This window comes from Dermacentor andersoni, chromosome 7, assembly GCF_023375885.2.
Source record: "Dermacentor andersoni chromosome 7, qqDerAnde1_hic_scaffold, whole genome shotgun sequence".
Lineage (NCBI taxonomy): Eukaryota > Metazoa > Arthropoda > Arachnida > Ixodida > Ixodidae > Dermacentor > Dermacentor andersoni.
In genome coordinates, this window is record NC_092820.1 from 8,964,587 (window position 1) to 8,990,945 (window position 26,359).

Below are 26,359 nucleotides of genomic sequence, written 5' to 3' on the forward strand. Positions count from 1 at the left end.
GTGACTTCTTCTGCGATGGTTGGCGTCCCGCACCTCGCGCACAAAGAACTTTCTCTCACCCGACCTTTCACCAGACCTCGTCGAAATGAAGCGTGACTTTCTAATTCGCCATGACCGTTTCGAGTGTCTACCTGTCTGCCGGAAGCCCCGCAGTGTACAGGCCGCTTTTGTGTGTGTGTGTGCGAGTGTAGAGAGGCCCTTTCCTCGAATTGGACCTAGAAGAGAACTTCCACGAACCCGCAACGCGCAGAAGAGGCGGACGGGCGTCTACAATTCCAGGAGGCGGGACGACTTCTTTTTTTCAGCAGGCTCGGTATAACCAGAGGAGGAGGGGCCCCCTTTCTGTTCCGGTCACGTGACATCGACGTAAGCAAGATCCCGCCCACGATTGTACAGAGCCTATTTAAGGGGCTCCGAATTTTACTTTTAATCACTTCATGCTCTTCTCATTTTCTTTCATCTACGTTTGAATAAACCGTGCAAGTTTCGCACTAAAAAATCGTTTCGCCCTTGCTTGGTCGCCATGGTCTACCGGATGCCTGCAGCCCGCCGACAACGTCACGCTACCCAATAAGTAAAGTCGGTCGAGCTTCGATAGGCAGGCGGCGCTACTTCTCGGCAGCAGTATGATACGCTACCCTGGAGTACGCAACAAACTGACTGACAGCGATTGGGATACGGAACCCTGGAGACCCCAACTTAGACAACTACGGGATCGTAGCCTCTTCGTCCTGGCGACAACGTTCGGAAGGAAGGTGTCTGGATTCATGACTGCATATGGTGAGTGCACGCCTTTTCTTCACTGAGATATCACTTGGCTTTTACGTATCTTTTGGAAAGTACATTGCAGTGTTTTTTCTTTAACCGTTGACGGATGTTTGAGTACGTGAAGGTTGTATAGAGTGAAGGTTTAGCAGCACAAAGGGCAGCCATGAACTTCAAGGTACTAAAGAAGCCGGAATTCCTGAGCTTGGCCAAAGAGTTGGGCCTCGAAAGTGCCGAGTCAAAGAGAAAGCCGGAGATCATTGAGGCGATCGAAGCGACCGTGGCAGATGACGAGGAACTGATGGAATGCCTAGAGAGCATTGAATAGAGAGTGGAAGAGCGTAAGCGCCTAGAGCAAAAAGAAGAGCGCGACCGTGTTGCACGCGACGCACTCGAAATGGAGCACCTAGAGATTGAGCTTCTGAAAGCCCAAAATTCTGCAAGACCTAGCTCAGAGGCACGTGAAAGCGAGCGCAGAATGACAGACTTGATGGCACCCTACGCCGTAGGAGGGGACATAGGTCTTTTTCTGGTACAGCTTGAGCGCACGCGTGAGAAGGCAAAATTCGCGAGAAACACGTGGCCGCAACGCTTGCTTACGTTACTGCCACGTGAGGTAGCTGATATCATCGCCCTCATGGGGAAGGAAGAAGCAGAGGACGTGGATGAAGTCAAAGCGAACCTGCTTAAAAAGCATAGATTATCAGCGGAAGCATTCAGGAGAAAATTCAGGGAAGTCGAGTTAACCAAAAGCGAGTCATACTCAGATTTTGCATACACCTTAGAGGTAAACCTGAAGGAATGGCTCAGAGAAGAGGGTGCACTCGGCGACGCCGAAAAGACAATGCAGTGCGTTGCTTTAGAACAGTTCCACCGCCGGCTGCCAGTAAACATCAAGCATTGGGTTCAGGATAGGCCAGGCGTAGACACTATCATGAGAGCGGCCAATCTCGCTGAGGAGTACGTAACCCGCCGTGCGTTCGAAGGCAACGAAGCTCCTAAGAAGGAGGTGACTAAATACAGACCCGACAAACCAGAGCGATGGTCGAAGTTGAATCAGTATAAATGAAAGGAAAGGTCAGATTCCGTGAAAAGTAGTGGTGAGAACAGCAAGGGAAGGGAGGAGTCACCCGAATAGAGGGCAGAAAGGCAAAAGAAAAAGGCTTTCGAGGCCAAGAAACCAATAGTTTGCTACAACTGCCAGCAAACAGGGCATATCTCCCTGGGATGAAAAAATCCCAAAACTAGTGTTGATGTCACTAACTAGTAACGCGGAAAATCTGAAATTGCTAGAACCGTACATTCGAGACCTCGTGGTAAACGGCAAACCGTGTAGGGTGCTTCGCGGCTCGGCAGCCACAATGGACGTAGTGCATCCGTCGTACGTATGGGGGGGCCAGTTCACGGGAGAATGGGCTTGGATAAGGCAAGCCGTGGAAACCTCCAGTGTTTGTCTCCCTGTGGCCAGGATTCGTATCGAAGGCCTTTTTGGAGTACTGGACACTGAAGCTGCCGTCTCGACACATCTCCCGCCTCAGTATCCATATTTCTTTTCTAACAAATCAGAGGATTTGCTGCGACGCAGGGGAACCGGCTTTAGTGAAGGGATAGTGCAAACCTTAACTCCTCCCAAGGCAAGGGAGCTCGCGGCCAAGGAAATGTGCGAATGTCCAGTGGTGGAGGAATCCGGTTTGACGGAGGATTCGTCAACCAGCACCAAACAGGACAGCCCTATAGGGGATAATGCGGAAAGTACCCAAGCTAATGAAGAGGACAGGAAAGCACCAGAGCCTGAAATGTCTCGGGAGGCAGAATGCAGAGAAAGGTTATTGGATGTAAGCCATGCCACATTGATTGCTGAGCAGAAAGAAGATTCCACACTGCGTAACCTAAGGCCGGATGCTAAAGAAGGTGTGGCCAAACAGAACGTGAAGTTCCTCAAGAGGGCAGGCGTCCTCTATAGAAAGTACACGAGTCAAAAGGGAGTGCAATTCGACCAACTCGTGGTGCCGCATCCCTATCGTGAGCAGCTCCTGCACCTGGTTCACGAGGGCTTTTGGACAGGGCATCTGGGAATTCGTAAAACAAAGGACCGCTTACTGCAGGAATTTACTGGCCCGGCTGCTTTCGAGAAGTAGAAGCATTTGTAAGAAGCTGCGACACATATCAACGCATAGGCAAGCCCGGAGATAAGGCTAAAGCGCCAATGAGACTTGTTCCCATTATCACCGAGCCCTTTCGCAGGCTCATAATAGACAAAGTGGGACCACTTCTGCAACGCAGTCTGGCTATCGACATATTCTTACTGCACTATGCCCTGCAACGAAATTTCCCGAGGCAGTGCCTCTCAAAGAACTAAGCTCGGTGGAGATCGTCAACGCGCTTTTATCTATCTTCGCGCGAGTAGGGTTTCCCGCAGAAATCCAGTCAGATCAAGGATCCGTCTTTACGAGCGCACTGACCTCAACGTTTCTGGAAAGGTGCGGTATTAAAATTATCCATAGCTCAGTGTACCACCCGCAGTTAAACGCGGTAGAGAAAGTCCACTCAATCATGAAACGGCTTCGGCGAGCCCTTTGTTATGAGCACAAAGCCGATTGGGAGAGTTGCTTGCCTGCAGCAATGTTCACGCTTCGAACTGCACCGCACGAATCAACAGGTTTTTCACCTTCAGAGCTCGTTTACGGCGCTGCCTTCGCTCCCCTCTTCGCATCGTTCGAGAAGCCTGGGAAGGTCGGGCAGACGATCCTTTGGTTGAGGCATATGTGCTAGAGCTGTTGGACCGTCTGCACGCTTCTCAGGAATTAGCAGGGCAGGAAATGCGTAAGGCACAAAGCAACGCTAAGCATTACTATGACAAGACGGCTCGCACGCGACGCTTTGAAGTGGGGGAAGAGGTAATGATCCTGAAACCCTCGTTGAAAAACAAACTAGAGGTTCAGTGGGAAGGACCGGTTGACATAATTCAGAAATGATGTGAAACAAGCTACGTAATCACGGTACCGGGAAAACGAAGGACACCACAAGTGTACCATAGCAATCTACTGAAACCCTACCGGCAGAGGGAAGCCATCGTGAACATGTTCCTTCACCAACCTGAGGAAATGCCTGTTGACTTTCCAGAGTTAACAGCAGTGACGGAGGCAAAAGACATTAACGAAACCATTGACAAGTTAGTAGAACAGGTGGAGTTGGATTCCAATCAAAGGGCCGAACTGCGGGAACTCGTGTTTGAATTTAAAGAAGTATATTCAGACACACCGGGCAGGACCACTGCGATCGTTCACAATATCGAGTTAACCTCGTCGGACCCAGTTCGCTCAAAAGCTTATCGCGTTTCTCCTCGCCAACGTGAAGTCATGACTGCTGAAATAAACAAGATGTTAGAGCTAGGTATAATCGAGCCAGGAGAGAGTGATTATACCTCGCCTCTTATCTTAGTTGAGGTCCCAGGAAACGAGCCGTGACCATGTATCGACTACCGCAGGTTCAAGTTAATCACGAAGGACCAGACTTATCCAATATGGCATAGCGAGGAAAGGCTTGAGAAAGTGAGCAGTGCTAATTTCATCTCTACGCTCGATTTAGTCAGAGGGTATTTGCAGGTTCCGTTGACCGAGAGGGCAAGCAGGCTTGCGGTGTTTATTTCCCCGATGGGAACCTTTCGTCCGAAAGTCCTGAGTTTTGTATTGAAGAATGCGCCATATTGCTTCTCTAGCCTTATGGACCAGGTGCTACGAGGAATGGAGGACTTTGCACTTCCCTATCTCGATGACATAGCAATCTTTTCTTCATCATGGACGGACCATATGCAACACCTGCGAGCTGTGCTGTGTCGTCTACGAGGGGCCAACTTAACTGTTAAGGCTCCAAAATACCAATTAGGGCGCGCGGAGGTAGCTTATCTAGGTCATGTAATAGGGCAAGGCCATCGTCGGCCGTCCGAGGTTAAACTGACCGCAATATACAACTTCCCGCAACCACGCACCACGCGGGACATCAGATCATTCCTTGGCTTGGCGGGTTATTACCAAAGATATAACCCGCGGTATTCCGAGATTGCAAGTCCTTTAACGGATGCTCTTAGAAAAACAGAACCACAAACGGTAAAGTGGGATGACGCAAAAGAAAAGGCTTTTCGTATGCTGAAGAAAGCATTATCGAGTCAGCCAGTGTTGAACGCGCCCGACTACTCTAAGCCATTCATTCTTCAGTGTGATACCTGTGACAGGGGTATGGGGGTGGTGCTCTGTCAAAAGAGAGATGACGAGAACGAACACCCTATACTGTACGCGAGTAGAAAGCTTTCAGTTCGTGAGGAAGCATACAGTGTATCAGAAAAAGTGTGGCTGCGTAGTATGGGCGGTGCAGAAGCTAGCTTGCTATATCGCTGGTTCAAGGTTCACCATAGAGACTGGCCACTGTCCCCTCACATGGCTGCAGTCCATGTCTACGAAAAACGGTCGTCTTTTGCGCTGGAGCTTGGCTCTTCAACAGTACACCTTCAATATTCGCTACAAGAAGGGTAAGCTTAACGGCAATGCCGACGGTTTGAGTCGTTGCCCCTAGAGTAACGAAAGCCTCGTGCTCATCCGGGTTTCCGTGGCATTTTTACGTTCGTTCATACGTTTTGCGAAGTGAAGCCGATTGTTAGCTGATTCTAATAACCACGTCTTAACGCTTTCGAGAAATGACTGTTTTTAGTGTTCAGAGGGGGAGGACGCGCGTAGGGAATGGGAAAGTTGTAGCGAGTTTTCTTTTATTTAAAAGCCGGGTGTGTCTTAGAGGAGGGTGGCCTTGTGCTCGCTGCTTTGTGGTCGTGGGTCCAGCACTGTTCTGGGGTGATTGCTTGCCCACGCAGGAGACGAAAAGTTGCGAGACCTGCTTGCAAGACCAATTTCACCGGACCGGACCAGGGAGAAAAGTCACAAGAGCGCCACGAGGACTGATGATCACTCTCAGGAATCTACGTGCTACGAACTAAGGGTTTGTCACCTCTAAGAATTCTGCTACCGAAACGCCGATCCCTCGTACAGCGGCTGCTGGCCCCTACACGTCGGGATCTTCCTCCCCCGCCGGAGATGCTGTTAAGGTTGGCGTCTGGCACCACGTGGCGAAAGGAATTTCATCCGACCATCTTCGTCAAAATGAAGCGTGACTTCTGCTGCGATGGTTGGCGTCCCGCACCTCGCGCACAAAGAACTTTCTCTCACCCGACCTTTTACCAGACCTCGTCGAAATGAAGCGTGACTTTCTAATTCGCCATGACCGTTCCGAGTGTCTACCTGTCTGCCGGAAGCCCCGCAGTTTACAGGCCTGTTTTGTGTGTGTTTGTGTGCGAGTGTAGAGGGGGCTTTTCCTCGAATTGGACCTAGAAGAGAACTTCCACGAACCCGCAACGCGCAGAAGAGGCGGACAGGCGCCTACAATTCCAGGAGGCGGGACGACTTCTTCCTTTCAGCAGGCTCGGTATAACCAGATGAGGAGGGGCCCTCTTTCTGTTCCGGTCACGTGACATCGATGGAAGCAAGATCCCGCCCACGATTGTAGAGAGCCTATTTAAGGGGCTCCGAATTGTACTTTTAATCACTTCATGCTCTTCGCATTTTCTTTCATCCACGTTTGAACAAACCGTGCAAGTTTCGTACTAGAAAATCGTCTCGCCCTTGCTTGGTCGCCATGGTCTACCGGATGCCTGCAGCCCGCCGACAACGCCACGCTACCCAGTAAGTAACGTCGGTCTAGCTTTGATAGGCAGGCGCCGCTACTTCTCGACGGCAGTACGACACGCTACCCTGGAGTACGCAACACAGGGCGTTGCGATCAATCGGCGTGCCTAGCGCGCGAAATTTAAACATGTGCAAAACTTTCTTCATTTATAAACTAAAACGCTCTCAAAACACAACTGAAATTCTTATAATTTCTGTTGTATCTGTGCAACGTTTAACAAGCGTATTCTCTTGTCACTGTGCGCCGCGTATCTGATGCACGCGGTCATTGTTCACATGTGGTTTTGTATCGTTAGCCAATCGCATGCCTCGGCTACACCCATGCTCCCTTTATGAGGCGAAGCCACTGAATCGTTGCTGTCTGTTTTATTCATGTTGCTGTCCGAATAAATACTTGACTTCACGGCGTCTCTGGTGAACGTGGCGACGAGGATGGGACCGTTCGGGCAGAGGCAATGACCAAGCCTTAGGAAACGGCAACGACGCCACGGCAAGCGAGGACATCAGTGATGACCACCACCCTGGGATGTTTGGCCGAGTTCTGCCCAGACTCTGGCAATATCGAAGTCTACCTGGAAAGGTTCGACCTTTATGCAACCACCAATGGAATAGACGCAAGTAAGAAGTTGCAAGTCTTCTTAACAATCCTGGGTGAAAAGGCTTACGTGACTCTGCGTAGCCTGCTGCCGCCGAAGAAACCAACGGAAGTCAAGCACGAAGAAGCTACAGAAGCTCTCCGAAAGCACTATGCTCCAAAACGATCAGTGGTTACCGAACGGTATCACTTTTACCAGCGAAAGCAAGAGCCGGACGAAAGCCCAAAACAGTTCATCGTCGAGCTGAAAAGACTGGCTGCAACGTGCTCGTTTGGAAGCTTTTTGGAAGAAGCGCTCCGGGATCGACTGATTGCTGGAATCAGGACGGATTCGATTCGATGCCGTCTTCTTGCCCTGTCAGACGACGAAGTCACCTGGGAGCGAGTATGCAAAATTTCCACCGCCTTGGAAACGGCCCAGAAAGACACCCGAGAAACGTACAGGAGGGCAGGCAGATGGTAGCAGCGGAAGCTGAAAAGAAGTTGAAACAGGTGTACAGAGTCAGGCACAGTGATTGGGCTACACCGCTAGTTATCGCGCCAAAAAAAAAACAGGAAAAGAAATTAGGATATGTGGGGATTACAGAGTCACGGTCAATCGGGATATTGAACTTGACCACTATCCACTGCCTCTGCCAGAGGACATATTCGCGCCACTGGTTGGAGGGACCGTGTTCACCGTACTAGATTTGTCGAAGGCTTACCTACAGCCTGAGCTGGATGAGCAGGCACAGCAACTGCTCACGGTGAATACGCACATGGGACTTTTCAGGTTCCGGCGATTGCCGTACGGAGTGGCAAGCGCACCCGCAATGTTTCAGGCCGTGATGGACCAGGTTTTACAAAACATACCTGGGACAGCCTGTTACCTGGACGATGTGTTAACAGCAGGTAAAAACCTGACAGAGTGCTATCACCGTCCCCAGCTAGTGCTACAAGCGCTTACTAAGCACGGCATTCGTGTAAACGCGGGGAAATGCAAATTTTTCCAAGAAAATGTTTGTTACTTGGGGCACGAGCTTGACAGGCATGGCGTACACCCAGCAGCGGAAAAAGTAAAGGCGATTCGAGAAGCGCCAAAACCAAGTAATGTGACTCAGCTAAAGGTATTTTTGGGCCTAGTAAACTACTACGCTAAATTTTTGCCTGACCTAGCAAATGTGCTAGAACCTCTCCACCAACTGTTGCGCAAGGGCAGAACATGGAAATGGTCGAGCCAGTGTGACGCATGTTTCAGTCGCTGTAAGAATTTGATCAGTGAAGACATGGTCTTGGAACTGTATGATGTAACGAAGGAAATACAGCTGACATGTGACGGTTCTGCTTACGGCTCAGGCGCAGTGCTGTCGCACGTGGTTGAGGGCGTAGAGCGACCGATCGCGTTTGCATCGCGGACTATGACGCCTGCTGAGCGTAACTACGCGCAAGTGGAAAAAGAAGCGCTTGCAGTTGTTTTTGGAGTGAAGAAATTTCATAAATATCTGTACGGGCGTACTTTCAGTGTGATCACTGATCACCAGTCGCTAACCTTCATATTTGAGGCTAAGCACCACACAAATGCAGTAGCTGCAGCTCGTGTGCACCGCTGGGGAATTTTTCTTGCTAACGTCAGCTTCCGTATTTTGCACAGACCAGGAACAAAGATAGCCAATGCAGGTGAATTATCACGCCTTCCACTGCCGGAGGCCGGTGACGAGGCAGAAGAAATCTTTTATTTTTCGCCTGTCAATAAACTCCCCATAACTGCGAAAGATATCGAGCGTGAAACTGTGAAAGATCCAGTTCTCAGCGCTGTTCGTGAAATGGTATGGCACGGATGGCCGCGTGCAGTGGACGCTCATTATCAACCTTTCTTCGTGAGACGATTTGAACTTTCAGTGGATTGTGGTTGTGTGGTGTGGAAGAGAGTCGTGATACCCCATTCGTTTCAAAGTGAAGTTAGGTGTTTGTTTCATGAGCAACACATTGGCATTACAAAGATGAAAGCTCTTGCAGGGTCAATGGTTTGGTGGCCAAAGATAGACAACTGCTAGGAACAAACTGCAAAGCAGTGTGAAATTTGTCAAAGCACAAAATCTGTGGTGCCACTAGCGCCGCTTTCATCTCGGAAGTGGTGCACAAACAGTTGGGAGAGGATACATCTAGACTTTGCTGAAAAAGAAAGAAAGATGTTCCTTTCAGCTGTAGATTCCTATTCCAAATGGTTGGAAATAAGAGGCATGACGTCAACGACCGCGAAATGCACGATCGAAACAGTGCGCTCGTTGTTCGCAAGTCGTGGCCTACCGAAAGAGGTAGTCACTGATAACGGGCCGCTGTTTCGTGCAAAAGAGTTTGAGGACTTCCTATTGTCAAACGGGGTTACGCACACGCTTACTCCACCATATCATCCTCAGTCCAACGGTTCGGCCGAACGTGCGGTTCAAACAGTAAAGCAGTCGCTGTTGAAGCAATTGCTGGAAGACCAGAGGAATAAAAGTTCCAGGTCACTGCAGCACAGAATTGATAATTTTCTGTTCGCTTATAGAACGACGCCGCATACATTCACCGGCTAAACACCAGCTGAACTCTTTGTGAGGAGGAAGTTGCGCACAAGGTTGTCGTTATTGAAACCAGATCTGCAGGATGCAATAAATGCCAAATCTGAGAGTAATGTACGTAGTGCAAACAAGAGGAGGAGTTCAACCAGAGTATTTTCTGTTGGGGATAGAGTGTTTTTGCGTTCAGTACGTGGGGAACAGGTGAAATGGCGTCGAGGCGAAATTGTTGATGTGAAATTGGCAATGACATACCTTGTGGTTGTGGATGGACAGACGCGGTTTGTGCACGCGGACCATTTGCGACATTCTTGTGTAAAGCCTGGTAGTGTTGTGAAAGAAAATGATGTACCCTTGCCACATGCAAGTGAACTATTTCATTCATACTTTCATTCAAGTGAACTATTTCATAACATATTTCATTCTAGAACTGGTATTGAACGCGATAAGTACATACTTAGGCCTGATTATGTATCTTCACGTCTAGATCATGTGAATAAGGTATGAGAAATAAAATGCAAAACCGAAATGCTAAGAATGTCTTTTTTCCCCAGGACGATTTCGAACTGGAACAGGTTACCGCAGGGCTCTGTAACAATTCTGTCTAATGATGCATTTTTTTCTTCCTTGTTATAACATGTTCTTTTGATGAATGAAGTTGTGCTCTAAGGACCAATGCTGTCTGACGATGTATTTTTGTTTTTCTTCTTTAAGATAACATATTCTGAAGTTGTGTTTCACAGGGTGTATATGTTGTGACGTAAATAATTTTGCATTTATTATGAAATGACTTGTACTGTTTGTTGTGTAAACTATTTGACCCCCCCCCCCCCCCCCACTGTAATGCCACACTGGCGCTGTGGGTTCTGTAATAAATAAATAAATAAATAAATAAATAAACTGCTTGAAAATGAAAGTGACCTTGCACCCGCCCTAAACCGGCCAGTGTTGGATCGGAGTGATGGTGGCCCACTCTCACATGGAGCCCAAAGTGCATCAACGTCAGAACAGAACGAAGCCGGTTCACCTGTGCTACCCAGGCTCAGCGCGCGTGATAAGCGGAAGCCGGATCGTCTGACGTATGACAGATTCTGATCTTGTTGGAGGGGGAGTGTATCTGTGCAACGTTTATCAAGCGGATTCTCTTGTCACTGTGCGCAGCGTATCTGATGCACGCGGTCATTGTTCACATGTGCTATTGTATCGCTAGCCAATCGCATGCCTCGGCTGCACCCATGCTCCCTTTATAAGGCGAAGCCACTGAATCGTTGCTGTTTTATTCATGTTGCTGTCCGAATAAATACTTGACTTCACGGCGTCTCTGGTCAACAATTTGCTATAAATAAATAATACAAACTGTTAAGATACATCAATAACGCCGTTCACGCTTGCACGTTTCCGTCCACAGATCAGGCAGTCTGCATCGTCTGCTCAGCCAAGGGCTCAGCGTTTTGGTTGCAGAAGACACAAACACTATTCTACTCGTTCCCTTCGGTAAGCACACATATGTTTTTAGTATTTCGAAACATACGACGATAAGAAGCCCGGAAGGAACACCTGCACAGTGTCTGGTGGGTTGCATGGGATTCCTTTCATACGTTGCATCAACCAGAAAGGCGGTTGCCATGTTTCACTGAAGAAAACAAACAAACAAATGCCCACGTACATACACATGCACAGATATTTAGAAATGCAGCGCTTCCCGTGCACATAAAGAATGTGCAAACGCGGCAAGAAAAAGCGCAACACGCAATCAGCGCGCTCCGTACGTACATGTGCACGTACATGCATGACCTCCGCGACCACCATAATTGCCAATCCCGGAGGCCCTGTGTTGCACCATTACTTTCCCTCTTGCCAGCAATGACTCCAACCTGCAGCGACAGGTGCCGCTGCAGTAGACCGGCGTGCTGCAGCACTCCCGGCCGTCATCGCAAAAAGAACCACGTTTTCGCCTCCGGACGACACACTACCCTATTCCAGCACACCATAAATGCATGGGCCCATAGAGTTTCTAAATAAATATCCTAGTGGGAAATGTGGCACTAGTGTCTACGGGGGCTTCCATGAGCGTTGCCTCAACCTACATGGGAATGATGGGAAGTACAGGCTTCGGATTGACTTCGACCTTTAGACTAGTGGTATTTGCATGCAGTGCAGTAAACTAAGCTATACTAAAATATTATTGCGTAAAATCTAATTTTATTTCTGCAATGTCTTATATAACGCACAACACGTTACATAAACTTGGTATGACTTTGAGATTGGAGCACGGTTTACTATGGTTTTCCACTAGGGCACACCAGGGTACCCACGAAACACGCAAGCAGCTATTTGATGTCTAAAAGATGTCTTGAACGGCTAATTCAAAAGCCTAGTAGCTGTCTTAATCAAGACATTTTGTAGCCATGGACTTCTAGAAGTACTTCAGTAAGCCCTGCTAACGTTACGCTAAAAGTCGGCTAATGGACAGCTTGACAAGAACAACTGAAGACTTTTATTAGACATTCCCTCAAATTTTTGCGGCAGCTGTTACAGTAGCACGACGTTTGCCTACAGTTACAATTTATTTTAAACGAGGCATGGACATCAGAAAAAAAGTGTATGTTGTCGGATAGTGATGCGCAGGTAGTTTTTCCAGATGTGAACCATGGGAATGGTGTAGTACAGTCTCATTGGTCAATTAGTGCTTTTTAATTAGACCAATCGATTGAATGCCGCCTGTCAGAATTATTTTGCAAATAAAACAAGATCTGTATTGTATGCTGATATCATTCCGATGTTCACCCATTGACCTAAACAAGAACATCTCTGCGTGAAACACGTCATTATTGAAAAAACTTCGCCCTGCTGGGTCTCCACCAAATTGAAATAGCTTCTAGCAAAGAAAAATTTTGTCAGTGATGCTGCAGTTCAGCAAAAAATTACATCCTGGTTTCAGCTACAGGGGGCACAATAGCCTTACACCAGTATACGAAACAGAACACTGTGCTGCAATGAGTTAAAAAATAATGGATAGTACACATCTGGAAAAACACTCTGCGAACCACTCTAACTAGCAATATAAATGTATTTTTTCTGATGTCCATGCTTCATTTAAAAGTAAATTGTAACTTACTTTGTGGGTGGTGCCTCTTGTAAGTAATGCCACATGCTTGCACAGCATCACGCAGAAATAATGGCCCGTTCTTCGGCATACCATCCATTAGTGAATCCCATTGCATGTCACCAGAACTGAAAGATAAATCATAATATGCTGTTATTTTTTTTCATAAACTGTATGATGAGCTTTTCATGCATAAAAGATGATTGCACGCGAAAATGCAGCAAGACATCAACTTCACACCATGTCACATACTCATACTTTATTACCTAATAAATTAGAAAAGATGCAGGAAGTGTAATTAACAAGAGTGAGAAATAGCAGCAAAGGTGATCATGGATAAATCTTGAAGATGATTGCCGCCGCTGCCAGAGTAGGCCAGCCTTCGTAGGAGAGCACTTGCTGCCCACAAAAGCTTGCTGTCACAGGCCACGTGTGACGGTTCTTGTAGACATAGGCAAGCAATACCTGCACAGAAGAGGGAAAAAAAGGTGAGGGAGGAAATGGGAATATTGAAATAGGAACTTCAATTAGTAATATGTGCTAAGTAAAAAAGTTTGGCTCACAATGAAAATAAATTTAAGCACTCCTTTCTCTTAAATTACGGGTATCTTAAGGTATGTATGCGATGATGTTTAAAATGACTAGTATATTTTCTATCATAAGAAGCCAACAAACACTGACACCAAGGACAACATAGGTGAAATTACTTGTGCTTAATAAATGAAATAAAGAAACGATAAATTAATGAAAACTAAAGTGGATGAAAACACACCTTGCCGCAGGTGGGAACCGAACTCACAACCTTCGCATTGCGATGCTCTACCAATTGAGCTACAGCGGCGTCGTTTTCCCATCCACTTTCTTGGGTATTTATGTGTTCTAGTAGAACCCTGGGAGTGTCAGCCAGCGCCACAACTCGGAGACCTTGTTCCTGGCATATAGTCATTAAGTTGCATAGCAGAGTCAGCCTTTAAATCATTTTATGGTGTTTTATGGCTAAACAGCCACTTATCAACCTGTCACACAATTCTGAGAAGCTTCCTGCAAAATATAATCAGTTTAAAACAGTAATTCACCCTGCAGGTAAATGATGTACTAACTTAATTAAAAAGTTAAATAGTGTTTTAAGTTGTTGAACTAAAAGTAAGTTTGGCATTTTGCGCTGCCTAGCTGTTGCCTTTCTTTCAAACTTAAACATGACACAGTACACAGTAAGCAGGTAGCGTGCAAAGGAGGACTGGTGATAAAGTATTGTTCCAAAGCAACACTCCTAGCTGGATCAATCACTTTTGTTGATATATTTTCATGTGACCCTAATTGGATTAGGGCAATACCTCACACAAATGATGCAACACCTTGGATGATGCGTCATACAAAATTGAAAATATCTTATGATGTGATCAAACGATAACATTGCCCACTGTCTTGGAAGTGTTAACATGCTGTTTGCGCAAGAAAGTGCAAAGCTATTCATATAGGTTCCGAGAATCTATGTTGACTCGCAATTGAGAAGCCACTGCACACAAAAAGGTGTATTCAAGTAATGGTCCATGCTGAATAATTTCCCACCTAGTGAAAAGGCAAATGTGGCAGGCTAATGGGCTAGGGCAAATAGATTGCTAAATTCTGATAACACCTCCAATGATATTATTGAAATAGGTGATAAAAAACAGCACAGGTAAAATTGCAGTTATGAAAAAATTTTAAAAGCACCACAGCAAACTGCTGGAACCCTCAGCATCATGCCTGTTCTACATGCACATATGTTGCAGCGCAATATACATCTCAGACGCAGGCGCCTCCACACATCACTTTGTGATCTCCTCACAATAAGGTTAAAAACAGTCTGGCACAAGCTACCTGATGTGATTCATTTTGCAAGCGCCAGCCAAGTGCTGATAGTGGTAGAGCGAAATTGAAGTTTGTCCTTGTATGGAAGCCTCGGCCCATGTTTTATCAATTCTAGCGGCAAAGCACACCTTTTACAGCACACATAAATCTTAAATTAGACTACTTGCTGATGCTGTACAGTAAATTCCCGTAAAGAAACTAAATCACACAGAAAACATTTAGAACACCAAACTAATCAAATACTGGCTTGAATACATTTGTGCATTAGGGAAGCAAGGTGTAATGTACACTGTTGTAGCAAATTTTTACTTATGTATGGTATACTTGTATGACACGGCAGACTTAATTTTTGAGTTCTTACATAGCAATGACTACCTACAGGTACATTTTGTAAGGCTTAAGCCTGTTTCACATGATGCGATTTTCGTCGCACCGAAGTGCGATTTCCGTCGTTTGCGATGAAAATCGCAGTCGCAGTGCCGACCCCCCGATTTTCGGCTGCGACCAACCCAGTCGCAGCCGAAAATCACCCCTTGCCTTGTGTTAGCAGCAGAATGCTATAGCCACAGTGGCAGGTGAACAAATTGAAGAACAATATTTCTGTCTATATTTTTTTTTCTTGCCTGCATGTAAGCAAAGTTTGGAATAAGTTTGTCATTGCAAAAAAGCCCAGTTTGTGGTCTTTTATTGAATAAACCACATATTGTGTATAGTTGAAATGCAGAAATTTGTTCTAAAATTGAGGAGTTGGTCGCCCAGTCGCACCGTCGCACCGATCGCTGCGATTTTCCGTCGAAATTGCGCGGAGAGCTGTCAACGGAGTTATTTCGCCGGTTTGTATTGGAAAATGGCGTCCCGCAAGACAAGTGGAATGCGCGGAGACGTGGATCGCCGAATTCGGTACGTACGCGAAGGGAGAATAAAAAACTTGTACCGCAGATTGCATTCTCCGATTTCTATGCGTTTTTTGACACGCTACACAGCAAGTGAAGTGCATTTTCACGTTTGCTTCGTACGCCTTTGCGAGTTGTCAGTGCTAGGAGGTGTTCGATCCCCAGCAGACGACGAGGTCGTCACAATTTGCTTGCATGCAAAAATCGTGCTTACGGAGCAGCTTGAATTATTTCAACCTCGGCAAGGGCAAATGACAAGACAGCAAAGTACCCGAATTTTCAACGTTGCGTTGAGCGCGGTACCATTCAGTTGCATTTTCTTGTCGGTTTTCAAGCATGAATTTCCCGATGCATCTTGAAAGCTTATCTTGCCTCTTATTAAATTTGACAGAGCGAATGTGTAGGCTATCGTAATGAATTTGCTACGATAGCAATAAATCCGTGGCTTGAATAAAACATTACATGCAGGTTAAGTTGCACCTCTTCTCTGGATAATTTTTTTTTTCTTGCACAGAAACCAATAAACATCGACTATGTTGCGGACTTTGTTTCCTTACTGCATCTGTATGAACACTTGCTCTGCAAGGTAATTAACTGTACAGTTAGTAGATTAAGTATATTGCTTGCTATAGTGGCACAGTGACAACGTACCCTCCTGCACAATTATGTAGAACTCGTGCAACGATACGAAAAGCAGGCAAACGGCCGGTTCTTGTGGGGATAAATCAGTATAAAACGAAACGCTGAAGAAAAGTAAATCAAAACTGTGCAGTGAAGTCAGCCAGTACAAGCAGTTCTTGCACATTCACAGCTGATCAAGTGTGCAGAAACATTCATGCCTTACATGTTTCTAGTAAGTTTCTAATAAGTTTGTGGCCACATGTATTAGTGTGTAAACCCATATATCTTTATAAGTAATGAAATACCATGCTACTTGCAAGAACATATATCACCCAAGGATTTTAGAACAAATTTCTGCATTTCAACTATACACAATATGTGGTTTATTCAATAAAAGACCACAAACTGGGCTTTTTTGCAATGACAAACTTATTCCAAACTTTGCTTACATACAGGCAAGAAAAAAAATATAGACAGAAATATTGTTCTTCAATTTGTTCACCTGCCACTGTGGCTATAGCATTCTGCTGCTAACACAAGGCAAAAGGTTGATTTGCCAGCCATGGGAGTCATAGGTGAAAAAAAAAGCTCTTGCACTTAGATTTAGTTCATCACCTTTTATTGAACCCTTACACTTCAAAATACTATTGCATAGGGGGGCATGCTTATGCAAAATCTAACACCAACAGAAAGCAAAGGGCAGAATTGTAAAACAACCATCTTTCATGATAATTCGAGTGTGTAAATATTCATTGCATCAATATATATTGTTCAACAGCACTGCACAAATAAGCATGATCAGGTATAGCAAGTACTCGGTCAGGAAGCTGGTTCTACAGATGTATAAATGTCAAGGCATGAATGCTCATACTACGGCGCACACATAGCACAAAGAAAACCTTTTTCAAGAGTTGTCCCTTCTGGCAGGTATGAGTGGGCCATAAGCAGCAGAAACTTTATTGCAGGACATTGTGTAATACCGCTTATGAAAGAATGAAGAGAGTGAAGAGGCTTTTAACATCAGTACCTCATGGTACTCTAATAAGAGGAACTATGAGCAAAAACATTTCTGGTAGAGCACTTAAACAGGAACTTTCTGAAAGACAGAAAGTTCCAGGTGAGAGTTGGAGGTACACTTGGCCCACACACACCAACAACACGGGCATACTACAAGAAACACTACAGCCTATGGTCTATGGGAAAGCTATCTTATACAGAAATCAAGAATGATGCAACGAGCCCTCGACAACACTGCAGACTTTCTTGGCCAGTCTGGCCTCTTGCTTTCTGATAAGTCAGCTCATATCGACGTCGGAAAAAAAGAAAGACTAGAATCAAGAACTACCACAGATTGCACATTGTGATCCACATAGCTGGACAAATATGCCCGCAAGTCAACATCCACAAATCCTCAGCTAGTGTAAGGCCATGACGGCAGAGCCAGCATGTGGGTAAAACAATTATGCAATGCCTGGACGCAACTTCCACACCTGGTGAAAAGAATAATCTCAAAATAATGGGGGTGGACGAGTGGATACTATAGAAAATCGCAGATGCTGTGCTTGTGTCCAAGGTATGGTACGGTATGAATTACCAGCAGCACACAAAAAAGACAACTCATCGAATACAGGCATCGGGTAGTAATAACAGGTCTTTCCAACTTTACCATGCTTGAAGACCTCTATGACAAAGAGCTAACGAACAAGCACCTAGACAGAGTAGAGTTGCAGCCTGCAGCACAAATTCTTTGTCTCAAGAGCTCAGAACCTCGTCCCAAGATACTATGCCAGCTAGCATATGAGATGCAGACGACTACCCCTCCCTTCAGAAACACAACCTCAGGAGTACCTGAACTTGAAACACAACAGGCCCATACTGTGGAATATGGGGGCAAACAATTAGGCCAGGAGACTATATGCAACTGCCAAACACACAGAGGAGGTTGCTAATCATGAAGATGCAAGCAAACATAAGGCACATATGGCATGGCAATAGCAGTGTAACAGTAGTATGACACTACATAAAACTAAACCCCATATAAGTGAGTACCATTACAGGTCATCCTACACCTAGAAAAGCTGAACTGAAAGCAATCAAAGCAGCACTTGTAGTGCAGATTACACCCTGCACAACACCCTGCATGGATTCACCAGAAACTGTCTGGGCCTGCCCATCACACAAGTGGGCTTATAAGCCCGACATAATAACTGAAAACTAGATGAGTTTGTGTGTATTCCTTATTAACTAAAGTGCAACAGATAGACAACACACAAGAACGAAGTGCTCTGTGTGTTCACTTCGTTCTTGTCCACCGTATTTCTGTTGCACTATAGTTAACGAATTCATAAGGCTGCACAGGAGAAGAATGATACCTCTGCCCAAGGGCCCGATCTCACATCCAAATCCACGCGTGTGCACACACACACACACACACACACACACACACACACACACACACACACACACACACACACACACACACACACACACACACACACACACACACACACACACACACACACACACACACACACACACACACACACACACACACACACACACACACACACACACACACAAATGTTGCAAGAGTGCATAGCATGAAGCAGTATCAACAGGATGACACTAGATATGGATGAGGACTAACTTTCAACTGAGGTTCATTTATAAAAATGTGGCGAGTTATATAAATTACCAGAAAAAATAGGACGATGAGCAAAACGAGAACAAGGTGAAAGCAGGAGCCAACGTTTCGACAAGTGGACTTGTCTTCTTCAAGGTCCACTAGTGGAAACGTTGGCTCCTACTTTCACCTTGTTCTCATGTTGCTCATCCTCTTGAATTTCCGTCTCCTGCCTTCCCTGAGTTTTCCCCAGAAAAAGAAAGACATCTTTGAAGGATAGATAAAAATTGGTGCTTGATGCAGCCAAACAAATAAAAATGCTACAGAAAGAAAATAGAGAAAAATTCCAAGTGCAGGAAAAAATCATTACAATTGCCAATCCTGCATGCCAGCACCTTTCGAGAAATACTGTTGTTATTCCAATAGACAGACTGACAGCTTGCTGATGCAAGCACATTCTTCCAGTTCCATGCCATTGGGAAAAAAATGAGTTTCCTGGAAGGTAGCCACATGCACACTTGGTGATCACAATGTTTTTTTTTCCCTGGACTTGTATATATATATATATATATATATATATATATATATATATATATATATATATATAGAAATATATATAGAAAAAAATATATATATAGAAAATATATATATATATATATATATATATATATATATATATATATATATATATATAATTTTTTTTTTCTCCCTTCCCTGCTTTTATGTTTCGTTTCATCAAGCACTAGTCTTTATCAGGTTTTATTGCTGTACTACTTTGTGGTAACCTTTATAGATCACTGCATTTTCACAATAAACCTTTTAATTAGAAGTTAGCGTACCCTGTTCTTACTGCTTCACACTGTACATTCTTGCTACATTGGCCAAATAAAACATTTTATAAGGTATCACGAGGGCCATTAAAGTGACTTGTTGCAGTCTATAAAAAAAAAACAAATAGCCTGGCTGCAAATGGCGCCAGAGAACACATAGGACAAACAGGAAAACCGAGATGATCTAACAACCAAAAGTTTAATGTACACATCGAGTAAATGTTCGCTGACAAGCAATAGACTGAACATACACAAAAAGAAGAAGCAAGAATTCATGTGCGTTTCCTGACAGGAAATGCATCCATTTCTAATGGAGGCCGTGCTCACAAGATTAACCCAGCATTTTTAGATCTACAGCTTCCGTAATTTCTCTAGGCAGCCGATCTGCACAGAATGCTAGCTTCTTCCTCTGCAATGCACGCTCAGATGTGGAGAGTGCATTGTAGAAGAAGAAGCTAGCATTCTGTGGAGATCGGCTACCTAGATAAATTATGGATGCTGTAGATGCAAATACACTGGAAGAATCTTGTGTCAGCATGGCCTCTGTTACACTTTCAGAGATGGATGCGTTTCCTGTTGGGATCTGTATGGACACGCATCAGATCTTGCTTCTGCTTTTTGTGTAAATTCGATGTATTGCTTGTCAACCAGCATTTACTTGGCATGTTCACTAAACTTTCATTTGTTAATACACCTCATGATTGTCTTGGTCTCAAGCAGAAAGGTGTTCATTCTTTTTACAATGAAGCTGTATATGCCTAGGCAAAACACTCGTGGTCCGTTCACAAAAACCCTAGTGTGGGGGTGTAAGCCATTGTTTAAGGGGGTGTGAGCCATTGCATGGAGAAATTTCTTGTTGGGTAGACATAGAAATGCTTATGCATTTCAAACATACATTTATCTACGTATTATTGCAGGGAAAGGACACAGAGGGGGACGGGGTTAAGACAAGATCATGATGTCATTATTATCTCGCAGCAAAGGTGTGGTGGGCCATTGGCTAGACCGATAGTGACGTCGTTTCTCTCTAGCAGCAGAGCGCGCGTGCAGCAGTCTCTCTCCGACTTCCCAATAGGTTCAAAAATGTGTCCCTGTATTTAATTAAATAAAATGTGCAGCCCCGGTGTGTCACTTGGTAACTACAGTGCATAACTGAGTCATAAACATTATGATTTACGCATTACAAAACACAAGTGCGTAACATAATTCAGAAAGACTTTGATGGACCCGCTGGATTAACACAATGAACCACTCATTGCACTTTCCATGATGGTGATCTTGCAAAGTGCGATGTGTGGCATTCCAAATAAACAATGTGATAAACCCAAGCCAAACATGTGCATAACCTCATTAAGAAACATAGACATAACCAATAATATAGAAAGACGTGAATAAACCATTGGAATTAACCCAGTGATAAACACCGGGGCCGCACATTACAGCTTCGCTGGTTTACCATCTGTACAGGGTGCATGGGCAGTAACTTTTTCTGTTATTGTTTGTTAAGTATTGTATAATGTTGTGCCAGTAAAACACGTTGGGCTAGTTGGTGTAATGTATTGGTACTGCTTTTTTTGCTGGTTTCTTTCTTAATGTTGTGCCCTTCTTCCTTTTGTAACAACTTTTTTATTCCCTCTTGCATAATACTCCAACCTTGCAGCCTGCGAGGTACGTAAATAAATAAGTACATAAGCACGTCATTCGTTCATCTGCATACACCTCGCACCATTTCTTGCTCAACAAACGTCACTGTGTTGATGTCTCGCAGCGTGCATCTACATTAACTGCCATTTGCGTTTCGGTACGGTTTGTGAACAGTGTAATGCATAAAGATTACATGACATTAAGGTTGTGACCTATGCGGTGCATAAGCAAACCTTGCAAAAGATCACATGTTGGATTGTTGAAAATAAGACAAATTGTATATATTGCAGTTACTTTAACAGATTTAATTGACCACTTGACAAACGCTTCACTTCGCAGATTTCAACACGTACACTGAATCTGCAGTTTTTTTTTTGCTTATTAATGTAGTCGTTACTGCATGGCCACATAGTAGATTTGAAAACAAAGTTAAATAAATTTGTTTTTTGCAATATAACAATGTGTAGATCACTGCGATTGTAACACCAGAACTTGATACAAACATGCACAGTATAGGATGCAGACAAATGCTCAGGACAAACTCCAGGATGTTTGCATCCTGATACTTATGAAAGTGAACGGTTTCATTCCATGGCTGTCAATGAGCGGGAGAGAGAAAACTTAATTATGTTCGTGGAACAAAAACGCATGGATAAGCTTAGACATATAGTTATTGCTTAACACTTTCGAAATGAATAATTATAGCTTGCTATCGACATTTAAGCAGCCTTTCGACAGCAAGAAAAGGAATCAGTTTTTCCAGCTCTGAACATTGAACTGCAGGAAATGCTAGCAGGCATAAAATTCTGCCAATATAATCTGTTTAGGAATACCAAATTGGAATAAACATTGAGACTTGCATTTGTACTTTCTCTTGCTGAGCAATCTAGTTTGAAATGACTCCCATAAGCATGTCGTAACAATGTTGATATAATACAGGTTAAATGCATGACTAGCTTAAGAAATCTGGATGATTGCTATAAAAACAGTGAAGAAACTATAATATCTAATAACATTAATAATATAATAATAATATTTATTTCCACAAAACAGGCTAACCGTGAGCGGCGTGCGAGGCTGAGCACAAAGCTGAAAAATTCTACGGCAAGTGCGCCTGCCGTGGGCCTACGATCCTGCATTATGAATAGCGCGTATTGATATGGTCTTCTTGTTAGAAGTTAGGATGGATAGTTGGGCGTGTTGGTTAAGCATGATTTCTGAAGTGAAGGCGCTAAAAAGACGGAGGACAAAGAAGAAACACACACACACAGGGCGCCCTGTGTGTGTGTGTTTCTTCTTTGTCCTCCGTCTTTTTAGCGCCTTCACTTCAGAAATCTTGTTAGAAGTTCCGAGTATACCACCAGTGCGAGACACAGGACAACAAAGTGGACGAGAAGCGTGTCTTTTAGAATGCTATGTTACAACGTACAGGTTTCTACAAAAGTGACGGTAACTGCTCGAAGCATTTGATGCGTCGGCTTTTGCGCCTTTAGAAATATTTAGAGAGGGCTCCCACATATATATTCGCAGCGCAAGCACGGCGATGGACGAACCAGGCTAGCGCTAAGCTTGAATTTCACAACACAATTTTCGTTCCACGTCGTAATCACACAGATCGTTTGAGGCTTCGTTCACGGGCACACGCGGACGTTCGGGTTGGTGCTTCTTGTTGCATTTGGCGTAAGAATACGGCTAGGAGCAGGCACCACATATGCGTAATGACGGGCAATATACACGCATCATTTCTCCAGAAGCTGACGCCGAGCACGTGTAGCGCGAGGATCTTGTTGGGCTGACCCGACAACTTCGTGGCAGCCGAATTTCGAATACTGCATATGCGGTGAGGGTAGCTATATGAATTTGTCGATAGGTCATCTTGTAGATTGTTGTAGCGCAGGCAGAACGAAACGGTCATAGAAGGTAGATAAGACAACACACAGCGCTGAACAATGGAATAAAGAATCGCTGAACCACCTGCGAACAGCTGTTTACGTGCGCGATGTCGCACTGAACTACAGAAACCGCCGTCGCGCACTCCACGACAAATCTTAACTAACGTTTTGAAATTAGTAAACGTACATATTATTTGCTTCCAATCAAGATAAGTCAATAATATTATAGTGTAAACGTTTTATTCACTACAATAAAATAATTATGCAGCGTGTGCTACGAAACCTGGCAGTAAGCAACCCTGGGCGTCGCAACGGTCGCATTGTTAAAATCGCAATCATGTGAAATGAGCCCTCTAAAAATCGTATTGCGACGCGTGCGACAGCACCGATTTTCGTCGTTGCAGTCGCAGCATGTGAAACAGCCTTTAGGGAAACTAATTATTACTAGAACTGCGTATGTACACTGGCACTGAGAAATTGGTTATAATAGTGGCAGTTTATAATGGACCAGTGCAAAAAAAAAAAATGCCCGTTTGTGAGACACCAACTAGCTATTTTACCACGAAGCGCTACCTGGCCTTAACCCATATAAAAAGCACTGGGAGGACCAGAGAGGGTACAGTACATTGGCTTACACTGATCATGATGAGGTCCCGTCATCCAGCTAGCGCCAAGGTACAAGAAGGATGTCCAGCCGTCTATAGAGTGAACGGAACAAAATAAGATAGCATCAAGTCAGTTGAAAGGCAGATTTGCAATTACAAATAAGGTGACCCAGTCACAGTCATTCATTAATAAATGCCAAGCTGTCGTGTTTTCACTCCCAGATGAAGCACCTACTAGGTTAAAGGTTTTGCTGCTTATTTAGAACACAAGTGAAATTTGTACATCAGCAGACGATTTCATTTGGAATTGTATAGATGAAGTAAACATAGCAGTGATATTTTTTGTTTTGCTATAAAGTGGGAACGCTACAAACTGCATAGTCACTGACACACACGCGCGCACACGCAAGAACAAAAGGACACAAAATAGGGCGAGTTCAGCCTGGTTCAGCATTACAGCCAGCGCGTCGTCTTCGAAAGCACTCCTTTCGGTTGGTTCGTGCTACGTCAACCACAAAGACTAACAAGCAGGGCAAAGTTCTGACTGGTGTTGCGAAAGTCGTGGAGCGCGGTAGTGCTGAACGACTAAACACAAGAAGAACCCTCGTATAAAAGTAATGACGAAAACTCGCAGGGCAGATGAGCCCATATATCAAGAATTGTCGCGGGTAACACCTAAATATATTCACATTGTTGACGAAAAACGAAGTGCAATGTATTTCACTTACCGGAAAAAGTGTTGTCCGAACGTGCGACGTATACAAAGACGCACCGAGACACGAAGGCGGCGAACGCAGATCACGCCATTGTGGTAGTAAGCCGTCGGCGAAAACACGTAATACAGCCGATGTCACGAAGCACTGATGCAAAACACACGGCAAGCAGAATCAGCACAGCTAAATGACTCCAATTAATATCCAGTATAAATGTACAGAACGGCTTAGAATGACGCACAAGTGGCATAACGAACCCACGACCGAGACATTAGGGGCGGCAGTGGCCGTTTTTTTCAAACTTCCTGCCTCCCAGTGTTTCCAGCACAGAATGAGATGTCCGACAAATTTGGATTGTGTCACCGAAGTGATCGCAGCGCGGTGGCTCTGTGACACCGCTGTGCAACGCCGGCGTTTCGCTCCTGCTGCTATCAGTATACCTGCTGCGCGAGCATGGAATGGCTTCCTGGCGTCGTGTGCGCGCCCCGTAATTGTTGAAGTTCTGATGTGAAATTATTTAATATCAAAGCCAATTAACTTATGTTGCTTCCAACGAGTTCGATTTTTCTGTGGCGTCTTTTATTCGCTAACGCCGACGGCCGACGGTAACCGCACTTTTAACACGTCGTTTGGCATTTTATGCACTTTTAGACAAAAAGATCTACAAAAGTTCTTGAGTTAGACATTCTGAATGTGTTTAACAAAACACACTCTAGTGACGCCAGTAGCGGGTTTTGCCGCAGATAGAATATATACTAGCATATTCCAAGTGCGGAGGTTATGTTTAGAAGAAATTCTATTTTCAGTCTTGTCATAGACCAAGACGTCTATAGCCGTTTGTAGCCGTTTCAAGAAGTTTTTAAGAGGTTCTGTGTTTCGTGGGTATGCATTCTTCTGTGATTCTCCTCCCGATTAGGCGGCCAACAGTAATTATTTATTTATTTTTACAACAACAATAACAACCATGCAGGTACTTATATAAGCATACTCATCAAGTATTTATGGAAATAAAAATGTTGTGAGAAATTGTTGCGCCCTTGAGAGGAATTCCAGAAGAGTCGTCTCCTACGCTCGCTGGAAACGTAAGACTTTTCTCGCAGACGACAGGCACTGGCGAACTCTCTTTCGATAGGCTGCGTCGGCTGTCACGATTGCTGAACGTCTTCAAGTAAGCACATCTGCTGCAGTGCTAGCTAGGGCACTTGTGGCCTCCTACGAGTATGCTTCATTAAATTTTATATTGACGTAGCGCTTCCGAAGTGTTATGGCGTGACTTTGCACTTACCCATTTTGCGACACTAGACTACAACCAGGAAAAAATAAATAAATTATGGGGTTAAACGTGCGAAATCAACTTTCTGATTATGAGGCAAGCCGTAGTGGAGGACTCCGGAAATTTCGACCACCTGGGGTTCTTTAACGTGCACCTCAATCTAAGTACACGGGTGTTTTCGCATTTCGCCCCCATCGAAATGCGGCCGCCGCGGCCGGGATTCGATCCCGCGACCTCGTACTCAGCAGTCCAACACCATAGCCACTGAGCAACCACGGCGGGTACAACCAGGAAGCAGCAACCTTTCTTACTACAAGTAAGTTTGCGTTCTCAAAGTCCTAAAACACGCATTTCAATGAGCTCCTAAACGAGCTAGGTCTTGTATCAGCACTACCTTCTTTTTAATATTCTGAAGTTTCATAAAGCATCTTACGATACAGCGCCAACCTAACACACTTAACAAACCAAGGTCCAAACGGTCAAAACATGTTCTTTCAACGCTTACGATGCCGTCGCTTTCTCATCAGGGCTTCGACACCACACAGCGACTCAAACATCGTCCCAGCCGCTGGCCCAGTGCGCTATCGCCACTTCGAGCAACAGAACAAAGTCAGAGAGCTTTGCGCTGCACTGTCCGACTGCAGGTTATAGCAATTGCGCTCGGAGCGAAACCAAAACTGCC

The 26,359-nt window shown here is 44.9% G+C and overlaps 1 protein-coding gene and 1 long non-coding RNA gene across 2 annotated transcripts; one reads left to right on the plus strand and one right to left on the minus strand.

Moving 5' to 3' along the window:
* The first annotated feature begins 6,934 nt into the window (after nucleotides 1-6,934).
* LOC126535652 (uncharacterized) lies at nucleotides 6,935-7,952 on the plus strand. The gene has a single exon (XM_050182455.3). It carries the CDS (start codon nucleotides 7,004-7,006, stop codon nucleotides 7,550-7,552), a length of 549 nt encoding a protein of 182 aa, XP_050038412.1. The 5' UTR covers nucleotides 6,935-7,003; the 3' UTR covers nucleotides 7,553-7,952.
* A 4,909-nt stretch (nucleotides 7,953-12,861) lies between these two features.
* Nucleotides 12,862-24,716, minus strand: LOC126535602 (uncharacterized). The gene is made up of 3 exons (XR_007600542.3): nucleotides 24,420-24,716; nucleotides 23,722-23,784; nucleotides 12,862-13,197 (listed from the first exon to the last, which is right to left on the minus strand). It is a non-coding gene; the product is annotated as an uncharacterized lncRNA (long non-coding RNA).
* Between the last annotated feature and the right edge of the window lie 1,643 nt (nucleotides 24,717-26,359).